The sequence below is a fragment of the Arctopsyche grandis genome, chromosome 6 (assembly GCF_051622035.1).
Source record: "Arctopsyche grandis isolate Sample6627 chromosome 6, ASM5162203v2, whole genome shotgun sequence".
Taxonomy (NCBI): domain Eukaryota; kingdom Metazoa; phylum Arthropoda; class Insecta; order Trichoptera; family Hydropsychidae; genus Arctopsyche; species Arctopsyche grandis.
The window spans coordinates 7590940-7601300 of NC_135360.1; the positions used below are offsets into that span (position 1 = coordinate 7590940).

General features: G+C 36.6%; 2 protein-coding genes across 2 annotated transcripts; both read left to right on the top strand.

The window, feature by feature from the left end:
- The first annotated feature begins 539 nt into the window (after positions 1–539).
- LOC143912557 (uncharacterized) lies at positions 540–4716 on the top strand. The gene is made up of 11 exons (XM_077431843.1): positions 540–545; positions 644–761; positions 833–886; positions 1526–1669; positions 2420–2599; positions 2683–2793; positions 2867–3008; positions 3817–3935; positions 4012–4153; positions 4242–4438; positions 4517–4716. Exons 1-11 carry the CDS (start codon positions 540–542, stop codon positions 4633–4635), a joined length of 1332 nt encoding a protein of 443 aa, XP_077287969.1. The 3' UTR covers positions 4636–4716.
- A 1722-nt stretch (positions 4717–6438) lies between these two features.
- Bap55 (Brahma associated protein 55kD) lies at positions 6439–10217 on the top strand. Its single transcript, XM_077433925.1, has 8 exons — positions 6439–6786; positions 8401–8540; positions 8609–8768; positions 8833–9017; positions 9085–9216; positions 9282–9435; positions 9507–9707; positions 9780–10217. The coding sequence occupies exons 1-8, from the start codon at positions 6576–6578 to the stop codon at positions 9881–9883; spliced, it is 1287 nt and encodes a 428-aa protein (XP_077290051.1). The 5' UTR covers positions 6439–6575; the 3' UTR covers positions 9884–10217.
- The last annotated feature ends 144 nt before the right edge of the window (positions 10218–10361 follow it).

Sequence of the window (10361 nt, forward strand, 5' to 3'; positions counted from 1 at the left end):
TTCATTCCATGATAATTTCAAACCCCAATAAAGAAACATTATGAACTACTAGTTATAAATCTTTGCCCGTAGTGATATTTTGTAGTGCAAATTAGCTCAACGATTATTTGCATATTTCATACAAATATTGAACTCCAATAACTTAACATTTGACTGCTTTTAAGTGTACATCTATTTACATTCATGCCGTTGAAACCTTTCCTAAGTATATACATTCATAATTATTGCTATTATTAATTTGTTTTTACTCATTTATTGCATTTTTATATTCGGCCATTGTGATGCAATAGTAATGCATTAATGGTCCGAACGTATTACAATAAATAAACAAAAATGAGTGAAATATTTTGGTGTTCTTTATTTGAAAACGTTATTTTGATATGATTTTCTTTTGCCCAGTATAAAAAACCTGATTCTGTGGTTGGACTTATTGCACAATAGTTGCATTTACATTTCGGTCCATCGATGTTGTAATGCTTGATCTTGATCTTGATCAATAAATCTTACCTATGTATGTTGGATTTCGACATAATCCAGTCATGCTGGTGGGCGAGATTTGAGGTAGATGCCCTCTTTTAAATGCTTCGTATAAAAGGGCTTCCGGTCGTTAAAATGAAACCATTTCTTTATTGAATTTTGGAAGTGCAACTGCTATTTGCATCAATTGAATACAATGTTATTCAATATTTTTGTTTTTTCTATATTTATAATTGGAATTAATGGTTTTGATCCGATTTTTGGTGAAGAAAGACTCCTTAAAGGTAATTAAAACAAGTTTTGCATTAAAAATATGAATAATTTAAGTAAATTTTTTATATAATATATATTATAGAAGAAACAGCAAAAGATTTCAATCCTTTAGAATCAGAAAGAGATGGAAAACAAGGTATGTAAAGGAGTTTTTTTAATATTTGCATAAAATTACAGTCTTTCTCAAGCTTTTATTTAACCCTTTGCCCGCGGCAATAAATATAGCGAACAAGCCCTGTACGCGGCACCTTTTTCGCCAATTTGGCAATCGAGTTTTCGACCTTAAATATAGATTTGAATATTTACTCAAGTAACCAGATATGTTAATTAACACATAAAGTATTATTTTAAACAATAAAATACATAGTATATCTCGAAGTTTTGGATTAATTGTCAAATAATCATTCTTCATAATTGTATGAAGACATGACGTCACATAAAGGAGGTTTCAGTATGGTTCCACAAAAAAGTAATTTTTGACTGGTATATATTCATTTTAAGCAAATCGAATAGATGGCATTCAACTCTCGGTAATATATTCAACCAATTTTGAACCTTAAAACAGTTGAAATAGGCGCATATAAGCCTCAAAATCCCGTGCAAAGTTCAGAAATTCTATGGAAGACAGCCGCGCTACAGACTTGTCGCCCAAAGCTTCCATAGAAGACGGCCACGGGCAAACGGTTAAACATAAGAGCAATTGATATATATTTGATTGAAATCTATATGCGTTTTAATAAATTGTTAATAAATTTGCGTGTGTTATGTTATGAAGGTATTTTCAATCTGGGTTTATCCGGAGATGCTTGCATTAGTCCCGATGGAATAGAACAAGGTATCTGTCTCTCCCGTCAACAGTGTTCATCGCAAGGAGGCCGAGTCGTCGGAAGCTGTGGGGTTTTCAACTCGTGTTGTGCACGTAAGCTAAAAAACATCCCAATTTTAACCTGAATACAATCAGGACCGCGCTTACCATGTGTACAAATGTGTGTAACGCACACAGGCGGCCGAAAGAAATGAGAGTCGAACAAATTATAGGTTGTGGCTATTTGCAGGTACTATATCTGCGAATTATTAGCTATTTGCAGGTACTATATCTGCGACAGGCGCAATGCCTTCTGCGCATGCGCGTGAACTGTCACTGTCAACGTGTTAACTGTTAAAATTTTGTTTTAAACCTCTTAAAATTTAGTTCGAACTAGTCAAGTGACGTAGAGTAAAAAATATAATCCAAATTAGTTAATATTATTAATTGTTAGAAAATTATTATCATATACAACGTATAATACCTACATACAAGTACAAGCCGCGAACTAGCCAAATGATAAAAAATCTATTATAATAACGTGCGAAATTTATTTGCCTCATGTATAATGAACGATTGATTAAACGAGTGTAGCATAGATTAAATGTAAGAAATTATAATCGGATTATAAGTTCACGCACATGCGCAGAAGGCTTTGCGCCTGTCGCAGATATAGTACCTGCAAATAGCCAATAATTAGCAGATATAGTATGTGCAAATATCCAATAATTCGCAGATATAGTACCTGCAATTATCCACAACCAATATTATATTCCTTAAAAAATACGAAACAAGCATCGTACTTACTAAAATGTCCTGAATATAATAGATATTTTGCTAAATTCGCATTTATTTTGTTTAAAGTGACCGCTTGCGATATCAGGACCAGTGCCAAAAATTCTGTCTTCATCAATCCATCTTATCATACCTCACAACCATACAACGGATTGGAATGTGCATATACGGTTGATATTCACAACGACAACGTCTGCCAAATGAGGATCGATCTGGAAACCTTTTCTCTGGCACAACCTACATTAGTGGGTCAAAAATAAGTACGCTTCGTTAAGAACTACATTATTTATTCATATATATCGTGCATCTCATTTTTTAGAACCCATCTACAGGCTTGATGGATCCTGCCTACTCTTGCATAGATGATGTCTTTCAGGTGTCCAATCTTCAGGCTCACAGCGAAATTATTCCTCCGTTGTGTGGTGAAAATAGCGGACAGCATCGTTAGTTTCTTAATTTCTTCCATAATATATTTTATTAATATGTGTGTATTAACATGCTCAACTATTTTAATAGTTTATATAAGAGTGAATGCATCGCTGAACAGTAGATCGATTAGGTTAAGTTTCAAATTGGCAGACCGATCCTTGAATACAGATTTGACGCAGGCAGTTTGGAGAGTTAAAGTGACTCAATTAGAGTGCTATAATACAATGGGGTTAGAACTTACATATATCTAATTATCACTGAGCAACAAAAAATCACGTTTTAGAATTACCAGAGCGGAGACTAACCAATCTTTACTAACTTTGACCCACTGAATTCGAATATGATAATATGATATTCGAATATGGGTGCAAGCGAGACGGCATGTAATCCACCTCACAGAGTACAGCGGTCGGACTACATGCCATCTCGCTTGCACCCAACACATTTCGCGTTACAACCATTGAAGTATACTACTACTACTTCTACATACTACTTCAATGGTTACAACCGTATACACAACGAAAGCATTGAAATTTCAATTACCGCTTGAGTTAGTGCGTTTAGATAAAAACGAAAAATACTGAGATAGAAAACCAATCCTTATAAACGTGGTGAAATAAAAAAAAATTGACAAATAAATGAAAAATAGCACGGAAAAAAAATCAGTAAAAAAATATATTTTTGACTTTTAAAATTCGCTAAAAAAATTATTATAAGTATTTTAAAGCAATGAAATATCACAATCAATAGAAAAAACATCTGACTATTGATTCCAATACTCACTTTGAGCACAGCAATACTAGATTTTGAGTTAAAGACCGCAAAAGCCAAAAAACTGTAAAAATCGCGCATTTTTTTAAACGCTCATATCTGGTAAATGATCACCAACCAACAAAAATCAGTATCATATTCGTATTCAGTGGGTCAAAGTTAGTAAAGATTGGTTAGTCTCCACTCTGATATTTTTTTTTTTTTTGCTCAGTGTTATTACGCAAGCTATTGTGCGTATTATTCATAAATAAAAATAAAATTTACAGATTATACAAGGAGCCAAGTTTATTTTCTTTAAATGAGAGAACGGTAAACGGAACAAGTGATTTTGGTGCAAGGGAAGCTAGAAGTCCAGCTACAGCAGCGAGAGATCATTATCTTGTTGGTACGTTATATTTACATATGTAATTCATCAGATACGTTTGAATGTACATACATACATGTAATAATTTCGATTTCAGCACCTGATGGGTGTCTTCAGTATTATCCGGATAGGTTTGGAACTTTTGAATCTTTTAATTACAACCGAGGCTTCGGTCCCTATACGGGTAACCTTCATTATTCAACTTGTTTCAGACGACCGATAGACGTGTGTGGTGTCAAGTGAGTAAATATTTGTTCGAAAACAACACCGATTGACTGAGAGGAAATTCTTGTTAAATCATGTGATTTTATTTGTATTCGTTTGCAGGCTGCAGTCTATTAAATTTCAATTAGGTTTTGAAGAGTCAGACAATTATTATTTGGATACTGACTGTGAAGCAAATCCTTACGTTCCCGGGAATGTAACAAGTCAAGATTATCTATATATACAAGAAGGGGAGTCTGTTGATGGTCTACGTGGAAGTAAATGGTGTGGCATTAGCGCTGAATCTCAAATTATACACAGTGAGATTTTATTTCTTTTTGATTTAAAATTTAAAAACCATTTTGTTATATTGAATTCATTTTATTTATTTTTTACAGGTGCTCCTCCAGGACATCTCTATGTAGTTTTCAATACTGATAATATCTGTATGGATACAGATATAGAACAAGGATATAGATTTAATTACAATGTTCTTAATAATTGCCAACGAATTTAATCTTACACATTAATTAAGTACTATCATAACAATACATATTTTTATATTTGCACCATATTAATAAACGTATTTTTACATTTTTTTATTGTTTTATTTTATGAGCTTTATTACTAAGTATCGTTTTTGTCTTTGTTGATGTTCCTGTGCTCTACTAGCTGATAGCAACGGTTAATTGATGTTAATGTACTATTTTAATGCGACTGGTTAGTGATTACATGTCCAGCAATTGTAGTTTTCCCCTATTTTCCTTAGAAGTATAATTCAGTGGTTAATATACTGCTACCGACTGGGAGGTCCCAAGTTTGAACCCAGGTTAGATCTCGATTGGAAAAACATCATAAATTGTATGATTTTAAGTATTTTTTGGTGCTGCTGGCCAAATTTAAATAATTTTACTTCCAGAGTTTGTCAATTAAAAATGAAATTTAAAAATCTATGTCGTTCACAAACACAGTAATGACAAATTATTAAGCTGGCATTCCTACTTCTACCCCGGGGACTTCGCCTCCGGGTCCTTCGCCTCCCGGGCCTTCGAATCCTTTGAATCGAAAAAAAATCGAATTTGTTGTTTCCAACAAACCAACTAATGTTACATATATGCATATATACATATATACATACAAAGTCTCTTTCAAAATTATATATCAGATCGTATTTTCGTAGATCGTAAAATCGTATTTTAATTTATTTTTTTGTTTATGTCACAATGTTTTAATGCACAAGTATGTGCACACAGGCCACTAGTAGCATTATAAGGTTCGGTGATTATTTAGCAAAAAGCGACTTCGCGCAAGTCACTAAAATCTCAATCACGGAACATCTGGCACCCAAAAACTCCATCAATCACGAAATATTGTACTAACGAGAACTCGAGTGGCAGATTTTCCGTGATCGATATTTTATTGAACTGCACGAGATCGCTTTTTGCGGAATAAAGGTCTGTTCATACCTTGTCGGCACGTACCGACTTCAGCAGGTATCCGGCCGTACGAAAAGTATTCCTTGGTACATTTTGTATGGGTAAGTTCATTTCAACCGTCACGTTTACGCCACGGCAGGCTTACAGCAGTACCCGACATTTCCTGTTCATTTCCTGACAACCTTACAGCAACATCCGTCATCGTATCGTATCCGTTTTTTTGGCCTTCGTGGAAATATACACGTGAATTACGTGCCATGAGTCTGCCGCTTTGCTGTTTTGGACCAATTATCGATAGTGACAGTTGACAGCTATTCAATCTTTCGACATGGTTTTGGCGCAAATATTTAAAAAAAATTTAGTCCATCATCCACAAGCTCCTTATACAGTGTCCAAAACTCTCCTTCGGTTTTTCTATTTTTTAACATGGGATGCACATCAAAACGTCTCCGTGCTTTTTTATTGCCTTCTTGAGCTTCTTCTTCCAACAACAACGCGATTATACATAATTTTTCGTTCGATAAACGCCGAAACATTTTTGCTGACTTGTATTCTGACGCGTAGCTACGAATGCACGTGTATGCATTCATATTGTAAGTACTCGACAATTCGACGTAAGAAATATTGCGCCGCATCGTCATGGCCTGTAATGTATAAGTAAGCCGATTTTGCCTTGCACTCGGCCAAAGTGCTGTGACCGTGACGTGACCGCGACGTGTAGAGATATGAATAGAAATGTAATAGAATGACATATTTTAAACGGAGTCGTGCAGTGCTGTTAAGCATGAACAGACCTTTATTCGCTTACCGCATTATAAAAATGTATAGCGTGAAATAAAACGCAAAGGCTATGATAGGTAGCGCCAAGTTGCCGTCGTGTGTTTATTTGCAGTTGGTAGCGTAGTTGTCAGTGGGGTAGTGAGCGAACGCCGAACAGTAGTGAGAGAGAGAGAAAGAGGGACGGGTGTAGGCTTGTTGTTTGTGCGCTTGTGCGTGTGCGCGATCGGTGTCGGTGTCGGAGATGAGTGGGGTGGGCGGTGTGGGCGGCTCGCTGTCGGTGGGGGGCGGCGCGATGCTGTACGGCGGGGACGAGATCGGCGCCCTGGTGCTGGATCCCGGCCACCACTCGCTGCGCGTCGGCTACGCCCAGGAAGACTCGCCCAAAGCCGAGCTTCCCGCCGTCGTCGGGGTCGCTCCGGAAGCGCGTCCCGACAACAACATCACCCAGACAGGTTCGATCCTTTGCATTTGCATTTGCATTGCTGCCAATTGCCAATTGCCAATTGCCAATCGCCCCACGCTTCGTCAAACTCCCTCGTCGCGCTCAATCTCTTGTCATCTTGCGTTTGAGGTTATGTTTTTATGGCGGCAAGCGGCCACCGCGGCGCTAGTGTCGCCGCTCAAATGTCACTTGCAAATATTGAATTTGTGCAAACAATTAACTGATACATTTTATTGTTTATATTTTAAACGCTATCGACTTAATTATTACATATTAACTTGTAATAATTAAGTCGAGTAAGTTGAATAATAGCAATTTCGAACCAATTTTTATATAAAACATTTTTGACAGTTTTGGTCCTAATTTGAGCTTTAATGGATCGCTTTAATTTTTTTTTTTTGTAAATTACTATGCTTTTATCTGGCAGTTATAATTTTAATTTCAGTGATAATTCTGAAATATCTTACGTTTTTTCATATTCTTAAAAAATGCAATCATAAATACAGATCTTATTTGCTCAGTGCTAAGCGTCATTGTCGTTGATATCTGAAATTCGGTGGACTGATCTGTATCTGCCTCTATTTCTCCGGGTCCTGTTCCTAGTTGAAAGCATTGTTTTAGATGATCCAGTCAGTACTCTAATTTGGTCTGACCATCTTATTGGAGACTGGTCTCTTGCTCGCCTTACCTCTAGTATTCCAGCGACTACAGGCTTCTCTAAACTCTCCACATTCTTCCTGGCAATATGGTCAAAGTAGGAGAGAATCCTCTTCCTACATGTTGTGGAGTCTTTCTGAAACTACTGATTTGATCGTGCGTTTTACAATCCATGGAATGCTCAGCATTCGCCCCCAACACTATATTTCGAAAACATCTGACATCTCATTTTACATACCTCCTTTGCATTTCACATAGTTTTTAAGCGCCCAAATTAATATATTTATGGATCTACTATTTCATAGATAGATAATACAAATATATTAATGAGTTAATTGAATCTCATTCAACTGATTAATTTACAAGTCGTAAATAAGTTACAAAATGAAAACCATAAGAAAACTATCATATACCTTGGAAATAAAGGAAAAATATATTTACATCGACTGTTCTATATATATAAATACTATAGAAATATAACATCTATTTATCCATAAAACGATTGAAAGAGTCGCACGATTGTGTCATCGCGTTCTTGTACGCGTTGAACTTGCTTGAAATATTTTTTCACACAAGGGCTAAGACACAATTCGACTCACTCTACATAAACAACCTCGAGCCTGTAGGAATCTCCGAGGGTATGATCTCATCAGTCAAACTACGCATTGCACAACTCACTAACATATAAACCAATGCACCAGTCCCAGAAGCCAATGAGCCTCTGGAGTTCTGCCAGCCCACTCCTCCAAAGTCGAGCAACTACCTCCTTTGCAGTACATACAATAATACTTGTATGCTGAACATAAATAAAGATCCTCTTAAAAACTCAACTAAGCTTCCATAAGTTGGGAAACGGTCGAAACATAACCTCCCGTCCCATACATTGTATTATATTGAAATGATTTGAATCCATTATTTTTACTATGTAAATGAAAAAAAATTGTCAATATTCTTTATTATTTTATAGCTACACAATATCGCCACTATGTCGATACAACATTCCTCAACGTTCCGAGACCTGGTATGGAAGTCGTCTCATACATGAAAGACGGAAGTGTCGACAATTGGGATCTCTTTGAAAAAGTGTTGGACTATGCATACTCGAAGGTAAATATAATTTGAAATAATGATAAAATAATCATTTAAATTTTATTCAAAGCCTTATTGAATTTCAGGTAATAAAATCTTCGAGCGAATACCATCCGACGTTATTCTCAGAAGCACCATGGGCGCCTCGTTCAGCTAGGGAAAAATTAGCCGAGCTCATGTTCGAAAAGTACAACGTACCAGCCTTTTTCTTAGTGAAGAACGCCGTATTGTCTGCTTTTGCCAATGGTATTCATATTTAACAGCCGTCGAATTATCAACTGGAATATTTGCTAATTAGGTTGAATTTTAGGCAAATCCACTGCTTTGGTGGTCGATTCGGGAGCAACTCACACATCTGCAGTTCCTGTATTGGATGGTTACGCTCTCGGAGCAGCGGTAGTTCGTTCATCACTCGGTGGAGATCATTTAGCACAGCAAGCACGAATGTTACTAACCTCAATCGGAGCACCTCTAGTACCAGCAACTCACATACAGGTAAAATTCTTACGATGAATGCAATTGCTCAATTATTTCAGACTGTATTGATTTAATCATCTTTCAGACTAAAGACATAGTTCGAGAAAAGGAAAAACCAAGATTTACAATAAAACCAATGCCTGAAGGCTTGACGGCATCGTGGCAAGAATATATGACCAGACAAGTCCTTAACGATTTCACACAAACCGTAGTTCAGGTAAGTTCGTGTTGGTTGATTCAATTCGAATACGATTTTAAATAATTAACAATGATCAAATGCAGGTATCGGAATCACCGTATGATGAACGAGTAGCTGCTAGTATTCCCGCCGTACATTACGAACTACCTTGTGGATACCATCAAGACTTCGGCCCTGAAAGATTCCGACTGGCGGAAACTCTCTTTGAACATCAGCTAGTCGGTGCCTCACAACTTGGTTTGTTTGCTTTTTTATTGTGTTGCATACTGTCTCGAGTTTGGATTGTTACGTTGAATTTTATCTTGCAGTACAAACGGCGGTCGGAATGTGCGATATTGACATGAAACCTGCCATGTGGGGATCCGTAGTCGTAACTGGTGGCGGAACTTTAGCCAACGGTTGGGCTGAAAGATTAGCTCGTGATCTTGCCGCTAGAACTCCATCTTCGGTACGATTGAAGACTATAGCGGCGAACGGCTCTGCAGAACGACGCTTTGGAGCATGGATAGGTGTTTATTATTTTCAATTCAGTGTTGATTGTATTGTATTAGATTTATTTTAAATTGAATTTTTGTTTGTAGGCGGGTCTATATTGGCATCGATAGGCTCTTTTCAACAGATGTGGATATCCTCGCAGGAGTATGACGAAGCCGGCAAAGGTCAAGTTGAGAGGAAGTGTCCGTAGTGCGGTTCGATAGACAGTACGATTCGAGACTTTCTGTTCAGAAATAATTGTATTATTGTAAATCCAAATATGATAGACGTGTCGTTGCAAGTGTCAGAGACTATGTGAACTTAGTGTTAATTGTCTAGGTTAAGTTGAATGATGTCATATTTTGCTCGGTGAGAGTCGAGGCAGTGATCCTTTCTTTTATTTCTGAAGATTTGTAATCTGTAATTGATATTAAAAGTATATAATTTAAATATTTTTACTATTCGTATTTGGAGCCGGTTGGATAGGGAGTGAAAATTTGAAATAAAGAAATTAATCCAAATAAATTTTATTTCTATAAATCTTGAAATAAAAACTCTCCATTTTGATTTTTCAAGTGCGCTCGTACACGTCTAATCATCTCGGCGATGAAACGTCTCAGTATGAACTTTTAATCTATCGCAATGCGACTTGCGTGTGTGAATATAGACGTGTACGAGAGCGTACATAC

Excerpts from the sequence above, each read along its gene's own strand:
- Bap55 (XM_077433925.1), top strand. The coding sequence starts at position 6,576 with ATGAGTGGGGTGGGCGGTGTGGGCGGCTCGCTGTCGGTGGGGGGCGGC. Across the intron at positions 8,769-8,832 it reads ATTGTCTGCTTTTGCCAATG|GCAAATCCACTGCTTTGGTG; the intron begins GTATTCATATTT and ends GTTGAATTTTAG. Across the intron at positions 9,018-9,084 it reads TACCAGCAACTCACATACAG|ACTAAAGACATAGTTCGAGA; the intron begins GTAAAATTCTTA and ends ATCATCTTTCAG.
- LOC143912557 (XM_077431843.1), top strand. Across the intron at positions 887-1,525 it reads AGAAAGAGATGGAAAACAAG|GTATTTTCAATCTGGGTTTA; the intron begins GTATGTAAAGGA and ends TATGTTATGAAG. Across the intron at positions 3,009-3,816 it reads GAGTGCTATAATACAATGGG|ATTATACAAGGAGCCAAGTT; the intron begins GTTAGAACTTAC and ends TAAAATTTACAG.